The sequence below is a fragment of the Malaclemys terrapin genome, chromosome 17 (assembly GCF_027887155.1).
Source record: "Malaclemys terrapin pileata isolate rMalTer1 chromosome 17, rMalTer1.hap1, whole genome shotgun sequence".
In the NCBI taxonomy this organism is placed as follows: Eukaryota; Metazoa; Chordata; order Testudines; family Emydidae; genus Malaclemys; species Malaclemys terrapin.
Window position 1 is genome coordinate 24,070,597 of NC_071521.1, and position 14,283 is coordinate 24,084,879.

The following is a 14,283-nucleotide window of genomic DNA, read 5'->3' on the forward strand; positions in this document are numbered from 1 at the left end:
TGGGTAGATGTACCAGCGGGGGGAGGGAGGGAGAGCTGGGGGGTGTAGTCCCAGCTCGGGTAGATGTACCAGCGGGGGGGAGGGAGGGAGAGCTGGGGGGTGTAGTCCCAGCTCGGGTAGATGTACCAGCGGGGGGAGGGAGGGAGAGCTGGGGGGTGTAGTCCCAGCTCGGGTAGATGTACCAGCGGGGGGAGGGAGGGAGAGCTGGGGGGTGTAGTCCCAGCTCGGGTAGATGTACCAGCGGGGGGAGGGAGGGAGAGCTGGGGGGTGTAGTCCCAGCTCGGGTAGATGTACCAGCGGGGGGAGGGAGGGAGAGCTGGGGGGTGTAGTCCCAGCTCGGGTAGATGTACCAGCGGGGGGAGGGAGGGAGAGCTGGGGGTGTAGTCCCAGCTCGGGTAGATGTACCAGCGGGGGGAGGGAGGGACAGCTGGGGGGTGTCAGTCCCAGCTCGGGTAGATGTACCAGCGGGGGGAGGGAGGGAGAGCTGGGGGGTGTCAGTCCCAGCTCGGGTAGATGTACCAGCGGGGGGAGGGAGGGAGAGCTGGGGGGTGTAGTCCCAGCTCGGGTAGATGTACCAGCGGGGGAAGGGAGGGACAGCTGGGGGGTGTAGTCCCAGCTCGGGTAGATGTACCAGCGGGGGGAGGGAGGGAGAGCTGGGGGGTGTAGTCCCAGCTCGGGTAGATGTACCAGCGGGGGGAGGGAGGGAGAGCTGGGGGTGTAGTCCCAGCTCGGGTAGATGTACCAGCGGGGGGAAGGGAGGGACAGCTGGGGGGTGTAGTCCCAGCTCGGGTAGATGTACCAGCGGGGGAGGGAGGGACAGCTGGGGGGTGTAGTCCCAGCTCGGGTAGATGTACCAGCGGGGGAAGGGAGGGACAGCTGGGGGGTGTAGTCCCAGCTCGGGTAGATGTACCAGCGGGGGGAGGGAGGGAGAGCTGGGGGGTGTAGTCCCAGCTCGGGTAGATGTACCAGCGGGGGGAGGGAGGGAGAGCTGGGGGGTGTAGTCCCAGCTCGGGTAGATGTACCAGCGGGGGGAAGGGAGGGACAGCTGGGGGGTGTAGTCCCAGCTCGGGTAGATGTACCAGCGGGGGGAGGGAGGGACAGCTGGGGGGTGTAGTCCCAGCTCGGGTAGATGTACCAGCGGGGGGAGGGAGGGACAGCTGGGGGGTGTAGTCCCAGCTCGGGTAGATGTACCAGCGGGGGGAGGGAGGGACAGCTGGGGGGTGTAGTCCCAGCTCGGGTAGATGTACCAGCGGGGGGAGGGAGGGACAGCTGGGGGGTGTAGTCCCAGCTCGGGTAGATGTACCGGGGGGGGAGGGAGGGACAGCTGGGGGGTGTAGTCCCAGCTCGGGTAGATGTACCAGCGGGGGGAGGGAGGGACAGCTGGGGGGTGTAGTCCCAGCTCGGGTAGATGTACCAGCGGGGGGAGGGAGGGACAGCTGGGGGGTGTAGTCCCAGCTCGGGTAGATGTACCAGCGGGGGGAGGGAGGGACAGCTGGGGGGTGTAGTCCCAGCTCGGGTAGATGTACCAGCGGGGGGAGGGAGGGACAGCTGGGGGGTGTAGTCCCAGCTCGGGTAGATGTACCAGCGGGGGGAGGGAGGGACAGCTGGGGGGTGTAGTCCCAGCTCGGGTAGATGTACCAGCGGGGGGAGGGAGGGACAGCTGGGGGGTGTAGTCCCAGCTCGGGTAGATGTACCAGCGGGGGGAGGGAGGGACAGCTGGGGGGTGTAGTCCCAGCTCGGGTAGATGTACCAGCGGGGGGAGGGAGGGACAGCTGGGGGGTGTAGTCCCAGCTCGGGTAGATGTACCAGCGGGGGGAGGGAGGGACAGCTGGGGGGTGTAGTCCCAGCTCGGGTAGATGTACCAGCGGGGGGAGGGAGGGACAGCTGGGGGGTGTAGTCCCAGCTCGGGTAGATGTATAGCACTATCTCTGCTTGTGGCAGGTGGGCTCCAGCTGGCTGCTCAAGTACATACCCGGGTAGCGCATCGGACTGTACTCAAGCGGCTAGTCCATCCGTGTCACAGTGGCCATCCTGCTATTTCAGCGTGAGCAGTGCTAGCACAGCTACTGTGCTGCACAGAGATACCCACTGAGCTTCTTCCTCCAGCAAACCCGAACAGCGCAGTCAGTAACGAAGCAAGCAGCTGTCGTCCATCAGGCAAAGAAGTATGTGCACCCCTAGGAACGGACTGCCAGGGCTGGCCGGGGGGAGGGGGGCAAGAACAAAAGCTGCAGCTTGCACTGGGTGCCCCATTTGAGGACCCGCAAGCCAAGTGGCATGACCTGGAGTCACAGTGCCAGTCAGTGAAGTTTGGCTCTGCTCTTGGCCTCTGTGATATCTTGTAGCAGTGAGTTCCACAGACTAAGTATGTGTTGTGTGAAAACGTATGTTAGGTCATCCTGCTTTTTGGCAGGAGCTGGACTTCTGGGACAGGTAATGGGACATGAGGCTTTTCGCCTCTTCGTCACCTAAAAGTTATTGGCCATTTGATAGCCCCTGTATGCCATGAGTTTGGTGGTCTCAGACCACTTCCTAGTGACCAAGTGTCTCACAAATAACCTCCACTACATCTGAGACTAATTAAAGGGCTGTTGGCACCAATTGGCACCAATTTACCCAGCGGAGGGCTTGGCTCTAAGGTATAAACAGGCCACAGATACTGACATGCCTTCTCCCTCTTCAAAGGGGGTCCCTCTGAGTCCAGGTGGGGCACACAGGTGGACAGGGGGCTCCAGAACTGGCTACTTGCACCAAACATGGAACATTAAAGTAAAATCAAATGTAACAAAGCGGCGTCTTCATGGGGTCTTTCCTCGGCTTAGAAGCTAACCCCTTGCACCAGGGGCGGCTCTAGCTTTTTTGCTGCCCCAAGCACGGCAGGCAGGCTGCCTTCGGCGGCGTGCCTGCGGGAGGTCCACCGGTTCCGCGGATTCGGCGTACCCGCCGCTGAATTGCCGCCGAAGCCGCGGGACTGGCAGACCTCCCGCAGGCACGCCGCCGAAGGCTGCCTGACTGTCGCCCTCCCAGGGACCAGCAGGGTGCCCCCCGTGGTTTGCCGCCCCAGGCATGCGCTTGCTGCTCTGGTGCCTGGAGCCGCTGCTGCCTTGCGCCCATTTTGTTCTACTGAACCCTAGGCTCCTTACAAGTCTACTGTCATCATAGACACAAGCACATCAAGAGACATGAGCGCTGGTGAAGGGCCATCTCCCAAGGTGGCTGAGAAAGCCAGGCTGGGCCCTTCTGAAGAGCTGCCAGCCTGAGCAGCACGCGCCCCCTTAATCCAGCCGCCTGGATCCCACAACGAACGTGGAGTTCCAGACTGCACTTTCTGGAGGGACGCCTAACGCTCCAGCACAACTCTCTGCAGACCCAGGAAATTCAGCTTGTGAGGTTCCATCCAGCCCCATCGACTCACCTTGGGTTCAGGTTGGGTCTCGCTAGGAACACATTCACCTGCACCAAGGGACAGGACAGGAGAGCATTAGTAGGATGGGAGATAGGAGATGGAAGCTGTTGGTGGAGAGAGGCAGCTCCTAACGGGCCTGCCCAACTCTGTCCAGTTTACCTCTATCATCGCCAGACACATGTGCACTCTGTCTACAGGGATAAACTCTACTGACTTCCAGGAGGCCCCACGCTCCCCCCAGGTCTGCATGCAGAGTGAAGCTTAGGAATCCCACCACTCTTCCATGCTATCTGCATGGCCCCTTCGTGGGGGCTGATCTGAACTACATGGAACTGGCACGGGCAAGAGCGGGCGGAGTGAGGGCAGGAGGAATGGGCAAGTGCAGCTGGTTGGGCCCTTGGATTCTCTCCCACCACCCCAAGACCTATGTGACAGAAGTGAAGGCAGCCTCAGGCTGTAGTACCAGGCATTGCTAGAGAATAGGCTGGTAAGGCTCTCATGGGCCATGCAGCGTATCTGTGTCCCTATAGTGCACATGAACAGAAAGGCTAGAGCATTTGGTCGGCTTCTTGAGAAAAGTGCAAATTAAGTGCCCAATCAAAAACCACTTAAGCCAACAATGAACTTGAAGATGCCAATCCACATCAGAGCCTTCCCAGGAATGTGGCTTGGCTGGTAAAAACGGAGTCATGCATGGACATGTGACTTGCCCATGTGACTCCAAAACTCTGTCTTAGAGCTGGACTTTGCATAGGAGAGAGGAGTGGAGTCTCCACCCACAAGAGATAGTCTATTTAAGCCTGTGGGAGACCCCTCCATGTGGTCTTCAGCTGGCTAAAGAGAGAGCCTCCCCACTCCCAAGGAGACCTGAAAGAAACTGGAACAAAGGACAGTCCCTACAGGGGGTGTGAGTGATTGCTGGACCCAGACTAGGAGACTAGTCTGTAAAAGGAAGCTTACTGGGTGAGGTTTTTGTCTGTATTCAGTTTCTTAGATATAGACTTGCATGTTCTATTTTATTTTGCTTGGTAATTCACTTTGTTCTGTCTGCTACTATTTGGAACCACTTAGATCCTACTTTCTGTATTTAATAAAATCACTTTTTACTTGTTAATTAACTCAGAGTATGTATTAATACCTGGGGGGGGGGGCAAACAGATGTGCATATCTCTCTATCAGTGTTATAGAACAATTTATGAGTTTATGAGTTTACCCTCTATAAGCTTTATACGGGGTAGAATGGATTTATTTGGGATTAGACCCCATTGGGAGTTGGGCATCTGAGTGTTAAAGACAGGAACACTTCTGTGGGCTGCTTTCAGTTAAGTCTGCAGCTTTGGGGCACGTGGTTCAGACCCTGGGTCTGTGTTGGAGCGGACTGGCATGTCTGGTTCAACAAGACAGGGTGCTGGAGTCCCAGGCTGGCAGGGAAAGCAGGGGCAGAAGTAGTCTTGGCACATGAGTTGGCAGTTCCCAAGGGGGTTTCTGTGATCCAACCCGTCACAACAGGGATTCCGCAACCTCCCTCACTAACCTATTCTAGTGCTTCACTGTCCTAACAGCCAGCCTAAATCTCCTTTGCTGCAGATTACCCCCATTCCTTCTTGTCCTGCCTTCGTGGACACTGTGATCTTTATAACAGCCCTTAACATGTCTGAAGCCTCTTGTCAGATCCCCTCTCAGTGTTCATTTCTCACGACTAAGCAGGCCCAGTTTTCTGAACCTTTCCTCACAGGTCAGGTTTTCTAGACCTTTAATCATTTTTGTTCCTCTCCTCTGGCCTCCCTCCAATTTGTCCACATCTTTCCTAAAGTGCGGCGCCCAGAACCGCACACAGCACTCCAGCTGGGCCTCCCCAGTGCCAAGCAGGGCAGGGCAGGGCAGGGCAGTTACCTCCTGTGTCCATAGGGAGCTCCCCATCAAGTGATTCAAATGCAGAGTGACTGTGTGTCCTAGTTCAGCCCTTCCAATGCCACAGCCCATGCACCCCCTTGGGGCCTAGGATCACACTACAGATAGTCAGCCTCAGTTTCCCCTCTTGGAGTGTTCAAATAAAACGTCCCTCAGGCTTTCCCTTGGCCAGAAGGACTCCTCCTTGGGGACTGGGTTAATTCATATGAAATAAACTACAAATAAAACTCAAAATCCAAGTCCCAACCCCAGGTTTCTCTTCCTCCTCCCAGGCTCCCTGCCTAGGGCAGCTGCCTGGTCTCGGGCGTCTCTCTGCAGAAGCCTTTCATCACACTCTGCAACAGCTTCCCCCACTGTAGCCTCGTGCTGCTCTCCCCAGGCACTCCCCCTCCCCGGACTGTGCACTCCGTGGTGGCGAGCTGCCCTGGTACAGCCCCTGGTTCTTGCCCTCTTCCTTCTCCACCAGGGGGGCTCAGCAGAGCTGCTGCTGCAGTGAGCTGAACAGGGTGGGGTGTGGGTGGACTGTCACTCACCAGGGACCTCTCCGGCCAACTAGCACATGAGCTCATGGAGGGGATTCCGTCTAACTCGTCAGTGGAAACGCATGCAACCTCACTGGTAGGGAGTGCAAGTGGGAGGAGTGGGAGGAACTCCCCCTCCCTCCCGGGGGACTCCTGGCATTCAGGAGCTGGGCAGCATGTGTGGGGCAATGATCCAGCAGCCGAGTGAGGGTGCTAGTGACACGTCAGGGCTGGGAATGGTGACAAGGGTTCCCATTCTACACAAGAGTGGGAAATGATGCTGCTTGGGGGTGCACTATGCCTAAGCCTCCTGGAGGCCTGCAGCTGTCTAACTAACCCGTGCCCATCATCACAGCATCCGGCCACCTGTGAGCCCATCATGCGGCTCTGTTCTGGACTGTAGCTGAAGGTGCGTGGGGCCTGGGAGCCTGATCCATTCAGAGACGGCCCAGTCACCTTGTCTCCACACAGCTCCTCTCTGCTACTTCTTACTCACCACAGATCTCTCTTCCTTTCTCCCGCTTTCCTACCTCTTGTCCATCCCTTCAAGCCCCTGGATGACTTCTCTTCTCTGCTCTTCCAACCTACCTGTGGCACTACACCCCTTATTCTTCATAGTAATATTATTATGATATGATTTTGGCATAATTATGATGTATTTTTTGCAAGATAAGGCATGTGAGATATCATTGGAAAGTTTATGATTTACTGAATATGATTATCCTATTTGTATGCATGTATCATTTCGGTATCTGAAGTTAGGAATATTGTCTATGCATCTATTACAAATGTGTTTACATCTGGGGAATGCCCACTAGACAGAATGCAATCAGTCTAGATGGCTGGCTGGGAAGGGCCATTAGGGAAAACAGAAGGTCTTAGAAGATGCTAATCTCCCACCAGGGAGCCTTCCTGGGGGCCTTCCTGAGGATGCTACAAACAGCCTACAAGTCATGGCTGCTGTGTCCCTACAGGGGCATGTGACCAAATCACCTGGTACTGTTTTTCCACTGACCAGGTGTGGGAACTAAGAGAGGAGACAAAAGGTTCCCGCCATATACAAAAGCTATTTAAGGCAGGGGAGTGACACAATTGTGGTTCTCCACTGACTCCCCGCCCAAGAAGATTGCTGGAAACACCTGAGAAACGAAGACTAGACTAGGGGAGAAGGGCTGAACCCAGGCTAGAGGGGTTTCTAGCCTGTGAAAAGAATACCTGGAAATTTAAGCTCAAACAAGTGCAGCTTGCCCTCAAGAATCTCTACAAACTGCCTAAAACAAAACTTAGGGTGAGAATTTGCTACTCACATCCAGTGTCTTTAGTATATTAGGCTTAGATTGTGTTTTAGTTTATTTGCTAGGTAATCTGCTTTGATCTGATTGCTATCACTTAAAATCTATCTTTTGTAGTTAATAAACTTGTTTTTGTTTTGTCTAAAAACAGTGTATGGGACTCAAAACTGGGGCCAGTAAGCTGCTGCATATCTTCCTCCACATCGAGGGAGGGGGCGAATTTCATAAGCTTGTGCTGTACAGTTCCCTGTGCAGCGTAAGATGATATAATTTTGGGTTTACACTCCAAAGGGGGGGGGAGGTGCATACCTGAGGAACTGTGAGGTGCCTTAGCTGAGCCTTCCCATGCAGAGAATCCCTAGATCTCAGCATGTGTGTGTAGCTGCAGCTGGGTGTGTCCCTACCTGTATGTGTGTTGGAGGGGGCTTGAGGGCCTGTCACAGTGTAAAGGGAGCCCAGGCTTGTGGGTCAGGCAGACTCAGTGGTACGCCAGTTCCAGGTGGCATCCCAGGGGGAACCCGTCACACAGACATGCTGCATTCTCCCTCCCTGCTGTCGGGCTAGAGCGGACAGTGTGGTCTGGAAAGAGTGGGCGAGTCACAGAACATACAGACCATGGAGGTGCCTGAGGCCAAGGGGAGGAGGGGGGCCCTGCAGTGACACTCTGATCATAGCTGGGTTACCTTTGTTAATCATGATGAAGATGGAGTCCTCAGGAATCCCCATCTCCTGAGCAAACTGCCTGAAATCCACAATAAGGTCTTCTCGCAGCTCCGGGCTCCTGCCTGGAGAGAACCCAAACTTCAACAGGTGTGTGAGTGGTGTCTGGGTTGGGAGGGGTCTGAAATCCCACCCCCACATCCCTCCCACAAAGCTCCTGCAGCTCAAGGCAGGCCCACTCTGAGCAAGCTTCCCCCATTTAGGTACCAGGTCAGATCTTTGCTCCATCAGCCTGTCCCCAGCAGCGGCCAAGTACTTGTAAGGACTAATATTTGTATTTCACCTCAATCCTGATGAGACACAAACCTTGACACCCCAGCCCTGGGCCTCTCCTGAGCAGACCCTGCCAAAGCCAGATCAAATGACCCCCAATTGGGGGGATAATTGTGTGGGGTCTCAGGCCTCTTGTGACCAAAGTTGGGCTGGTCCAGACTCTCCAGTTTGGAACAGGTGTTGAGCCCCACACAGCTCAGATCATACAGCACCAGGGCAACAGCCTCACTGTCACCCCGTGATGGATGCAGGGGCCTGAGCACTTTGCGAATGCCACAGCCAGATGCCCTGGTCACAGACACGTACCATAGAGTTTGGCTGTAATGGTCAGTCCAAAGCTACTTTTCTTCTGCATTAGAATGATGGAGTATTCCTCATAGTTGGTGTGCACCACATAGGAGTCGATGGTCACGTCCCAGCCTGCAGAAAAGGAAATACACACACAGTCGCCAGTGGGCACTTCTCTAAACGGATGTGAAAAGGGGATAATCTGCCCTTTGAAAATGGGCTGGATGAAATGTGGCAGCTGGGCCAGGGTCCTAGCCTGTGCTATTTGCTGAACCTGGCTGCTTCTGCCTAAACCGTGGTGGCTTTGAAGTAGCGCCAGTTTGAGCTAACGTGGCCTCACTGCAGGGAGATGTACCATCCGTGCAGGGCCCCAAGGCTACCCCACAGTGTGTGCGCTGCACGTGACCTGATTTCACTGGCCATGATTCACTGCTCATTTTATACCCAGGTAACTTCACTGCATCTAAGAGAGTTAAAAACACTGGGCGATAATAAACAAACAACTTAAACTGATTCAAAAGAGAAACTGACAGGACTTTTATTTACGACTGCTGTTGGGGGATCTTCAAAGTTAGAGGAGGAAGAGATCTGGAACAGGATTGGCCACTGAACTACTTTCTTCAGACCTTTATCCCAAAGCCTGGATTTAAATGTCCTAAGCCACGGAGCTTCTACCACGCCCATTGGGAGACTGTTTCACAGTCTCTACTAGATTTCCATCCCAGGTAGCTGGTTGCATTTTGCTTCCCTTCGTTTCATCCCCGCCTTACTCCTTGCTGGGCTGTCGTCCCTTCTCTTTTCACATCAAGTTCTGCATCCAATGGTTCTAAGTACATGCAGCTCTAGGAGAAAACCAAAGTTGTCCTTCCCACACTTACTAGGGTTATAGTAGGTGTATTTTCCAGGTATGTCGGTTTTTTGGTACTCTCCAGAAACCTGCGTGCAGACACCTTGCCTGGGAAGGAGAGAGAAAACCTCTAATAACTGCAGCTATTCCCAGTCCCACTGCAACCACGGGCCATCAGAGTTCTTTAGTCACTGCCAAGTGATGCACTGTAGGCCCCTAGGGCTGTGGATCCATTGGCCCTGCCCTCACCCCAGCACCCATCACAAGAGACCTCCAACTCCCCCCCACTTTTGGCCCCAATGAATCTGGTGGACCTGGGCATCCACAGATGAGGAGGAAGGAGCAGGATTTGACCCTGCATGACTAGTATAGTGGGACAGTACCAAGCAGTTTTGCCTCCTTTTATTTTGTACTGTCATTTTAAGGCTTTTTAGGCTTTGGTGCTGGAAGCAGGGAGGAGCCCATGTAAACATCTTTTGATGCTGCCAAGTCAAAAGGTCCCAGGCACCTCCAGTCACATCAGCATTAGTCAAAGCTAGACTTGCTCCTCAGCTGGAGTAGATAACGGGTCTGCAATCAACTTGTGTGTCTGTTCAGGGGGTCCCTTAATCACGTGGGTAGGTTCTGAAGGTCTGTATTTCCATTGAAATTCATTCCCTCCTTCCAGGTTGCAATTCCAACCAAGAGATGCCTGGGATTCAGAATTAATTTCTCCTTTAGCTCCTTCCCGCTGTGCCCAGACTCTCCTCTCATTTCACCCCCAGATCTCAAAGGGTTTCATGAACAAGCTGTCTAGCGATACCCCCCTTTTGTAGCTGGTTAATCTCAGGCACAGATGGGGGAGTGCTGTGTCCAGCATTGCAGCAGGCGGTATGTAAGCAGACCCCCTGCAATACTGAACTGGGGGGGTGGGATAGCTTAGTGGTTTGAGCATTAGCCTGCTAAACCCAGAATTATGAGTTCAATCCTTGAAGAGGCCACTTAGGGATCTGGGGCAAAATCAGTACTTGGTCCTGCTGGTGAAGGCAGGGGGCTGGACTCAATAACTTTTCAGGGTCCCTTCCAGTTCTACAAGATAGGTATATCTCCACATTATAATTGCAATGGGTCTGATTTTCAGGACCGTCCAACTGAAGCCAGTGGGACCTGCAGGGGGCAGTAGCTCTGAAAATCAGGCCCTCTGAAGGGAGCTGCAGCTCTGAGTCTCCTGGGTGCACAGTACATCCAAGTTGTGTTCCTGTGTTTCGGGTAACACCTACCTGAGTCTGGTGCTGGTGGTGCTGATCTGATTACTGGTCAGCCCTGGTGCCAGCACCAGCGTGCCCATGTTGAATTTATCCTTGTATTGCTTCATCCATTTGCATGTTGTGCCAGTGGCAATGTCATACCACTTCCCATATACCTAGGAGAAAGGAAAGCCCAGCCGGTGAGTGCCCCACCCTGCGCCACAGGCAGGCCAGGGACATTCCAGCTCTGCTGAGGATTTGGGGAATTTTCAGGGTTTTCTGCAGAGTTTAAACTCTCATTGCAAAATACTGATGAGCCTGATCTTGTGGGGCACCAAGGGTCAGCTCAGGTGCCCAAATAGGTCTGGGACTGAGCCCCTACAAATCCCACAGACTTCAGCGGGGTTCTAGGCTTTTCAGGAGCAGGTCCCAGGTCTTCGGGCTGCACAGCAAGCTCTGTGAGTGTGAACCAGGCCTGAGCCAGCCTGCACCAATGATAATGCTAAGAGGGGTGAGCTACCCCATACATCTCCAAGGTATATGAATTCCAAAATCTAATGATTGCAATTTAAATGTTAACATCATTAACTATTTCGCTGTGGGTTGTCCAGAAACATCTGGCTAATGCACTTCTACTTGCCCTCCCAACTTAGTGTCAGACCCACGGCCTCCTGACTCTGCTTGTGGGGCAGCAGGGACAGCTGCTGCTGAACGCTAGCTGTTCCTTCCCTGCTGGGCTCAAGCTCCAAACCCTTCTTCTCACATAGCTGCATATTGCACCACTGGGCCAGCCCTATAGCCATGTCTCTGACCAACAGCTTGTGCCAAGGCTGAAGAAAGCAGAAGAGACGAAGTAGTTAATGCACAGTACAAAGCCTTGATCAGAGGTCCCCAGACTGTGGGGCATGCCCCCGGGGGGAGGGCAGAAGAACATTTGGGGAGGGGCGCAGCTGGGGCCTGGGTCAGCCCTAGGGTTACCATATTTCAGCAAGCAAAAAAGAGGATGGGAGGAGCCCCGCCCTAGCCCCGCCCCTGCCCCTCCCACTTCCTGCCCCCCCAGAACCCCCAACCCTCCCCCCGTTCCTTGTCCCCTGACTGCCCCCTCCTGGGACCCCTGCCCCTAACTGCCCCCCAGGACTCCACTCCCTATCTAAGCCTCCCTGCCTCTTGTCCCCTGACTGCCCCAACCCTTATCCACACCCCCACCCCCAGACAGACCCCTGGGACTCCCACGCCCCATCCAACCACTCCCCACCCCCTGACAGCCCCCCCCCCAGAACTCCCAACCCATCTAAACCCCTCTGCTCCCTGTCCCCTGACTGCTCCGATCCCTCTCCGCACTCCTGCCCCCTGACAGCCCCCCCCAGAACTCCCAACCCATCTAAACCCCTCTGCTCCCTGTCCCCTGACTGCTCCGATCCCTCTCCCCACTCCTGCCCCCTGACAGCCCCCCCAGAACTCCCAGCCCCCCACCCCCCCGCTCCTTGTCCCCTGACTGCCCCCTCCTGGGACCCCTGCTCCTAACTGCCCTCCAGAACTCCACCCCCTACCTAAGCCTCCCTGTTCCTTGTCCCCTAACTGCCCCCTCCTAAGACCCCCCCCAAACTGCCCCCCAGGACCCTACCCCCTACCTGTACCCTGACTGCCCAAAACTTTCTCCACTCCCCCCAAAAAGCCCCCCCCCCCCCGTTTCTTGACTGCCCCCTCCAGAACCTCCCTGCCCCTTCTCCTGCCCCCTGGCCCCCTTACCCTGCTGCTCAGAACAAGGTGTTGGGCTCTGTGCGAGCCGGACACGTGGCTGCGCTCCCCAGCGCAACACACAACCCGTTCCCTGGCCCTGCACAGTGCTGCCGGACCGGGCTGCAGGGGAGAGCTGCCCTTGTATCAGCACAAAGCACTCTCGCTCCCGTTTTGCTACGCTGCATGGCAGAAACCGCTCCCAGTTGCAAAAGGGGAGGGCTGCACTTTGTGCTGATACACTTGCTCAGAATGCAGGGTGGAGCTCCTCTACAGCTGCTCCAGCCCGGGACTTTCCTGCAGCCCTCCCAGCCGCTCGCTCGCTCTGCCAGGGGAGGGGGGAAATCCCGGACATTGTGAGTGCTTTACAAATTCCCCCCGGATGCTATTTTTAGCACAAAAAGGAGGACATGTCCGGGTAAATCCGGACGAATGGTAACCCTAGTCAGCCCCATGGGAGGAGGGGAGGGAGTGCCACCCAGCTCCGCTCCTGGCCCCAGCCTTGGCTGCTTGCCCCACGCCCGGGCCTCCACTCCTGACCCTGTGCCCGGGGCCCTAGCTGCCAGCACCGTGCTCAGGGCACCTGGCCCCACCCCTGGCTGAGGCCCCGTGTCCCACTCCTGGCCCCACCCCCGGCCGAGGCCCCAGCCTTGGCCTCCTTACCCCATCCATGTCCCCCCTGCTCCTGGAGCTGCAGCCCCACTCCCGGCCCTGGTTCTAGGGGGAGGGGCACATACAGGGGCAAGGGGGGGCATGAGGTAAAAAGTTTGGGGAGCACTGGCCTAGATAGATACATAGGTTATGACTACACTACAGCCTGTGTCAGCAAAACTTATGTCGCTCAAGGGTGTGAATATTCCACCCCCCAAATGACATAAGTTACACGACATAAGCATTCATGTGCACAGCGCTATGTTGGAGGGAGCTTTTCCTGCCAACCCGGCTTCTGCCGCTCATGGAGGTGGTTCTGCTGTGCCAACGGAGAGCTCTCTTCCCCACCCGCGCTGCACTGGTACAGTGTAGACACCCTGAAATCCACACCCCATCTCAGCCTGGCAAGCAGTCTGAGTCCTTCTCAGGGTGGCCTTTGAAAAGTGTTGTCTATTAAATGCCACTTAAAAGAAATCTGACGGGGAACCACTTGGCTCCAGAGTCTGGCAGCTCTGCCCACAACATAGTTTCCCCTCAGATTCCCTTGACTGGTTGCGCCCACTGCAATGTATGCTGATTCTTTTCCACATAACAAATTGTTCCCTGTCTGATACAAATCCTACAGCCCCCCCAGGCATGCACATGGGCACCCTACATGGGAAAGGTGCATTGTTCATATCTGTTATATCACACAGACTCACTCATTCACTTCCCCCTCTGCACACACTTAAGCCCTTCCTATCAGGGTGTCCGCAGTGAGATGCAGCACCTATCCCAATACACATTCATCACAGGAGCACCCACACTAGCACCCCAGCTCTGTATCCCTCTAATTGATGTGGATCAGAGCGAGACCCTTCCAGCTCTGGCCCTGCTCTTGTTGGAAGAGGACCTGAGACAATGATTGAAAATATTGACATTTTTAGAGACAAAACACACTTCACTTTTCTAATCTGCCCCTGAAAGTTAATGTAAGAGCTAGACAGTTGTTACCCGTTCGGGGTCGAAATTCTCCTGCACTTGGATATCCTGGGCTTGGCTCCCAGTCGGGCTCCCTCTGGCTGTGGGCAGATTGGCAAGAAAGAGAAGGAAGAAGAACTCCTGGAACTTCATGGCTCCGAGGTCGGTTGTGCCCCTCAGCTTCAGAATGGACAGACTCAGCCCTGGAACGTGGATGTTGCACAATGTGAACTCCAAACCCCTGGCCACGGCAAGAGGTGAATGGCCGTGGGTGGGCAGAGCATGTCGGAGTACATCCCAGGCAGCCAATCAAACAGAGAGCGCAGCCCTGATGGATCCAGACAGTGCAGGCTCGGGGAAATGGAGACTTCTGGACCAAGCTTCTGTGAGGCGCCACAGCACTGCTTGTGCCTTTCAGGTGGCTGACCCATTCACATTGTTTGGTGGGCTA

General features: G+C 55.3%; 1 protein-coding gene across 1 annotated transcript in view; it reads right to left on the reverse strand.

Moving 5' to 3' along the window:
* Positions 1-14,075, reverse strand: part of AMBP (alpha-1-microglobulin/bikunin precursor) — a 36,256-nt gene extending 22,181 nt beyond the window's left edge. The window contains exons 1-6 of the mRNA XM_054007956.1: positions 13,866-14,075; positions 10,518-10,660; positions 9,290-9,366; positions 8,430-8,543; positions 7,814-7,915; positions 3,416-3,453 (exon numbers count right to left, since the gene is read on the reverse strand). Of these exons, the coding sequence (XP_053863931.1) occupies positions 3,416-3,453; positions 7,814-7,915; positions 8,430-8,543; positions 9,290-9,366; positions 10,518-10,660; positions 13,866-13,985 (594 nt within the window). The 5' untranslated portion in view covers positions 13,986-14,075. The remainder of the gene's footprint in view (positions 1-3,415; positions 3,454-7,813; positions 7,916-8,429; positions 8,544-9,289; positions 9,367-10,517; positions 10,661-13,865) is intronic.
* Between the last annotated feature and the right edge of the window lie 208 nt (positions 14,076-14,283).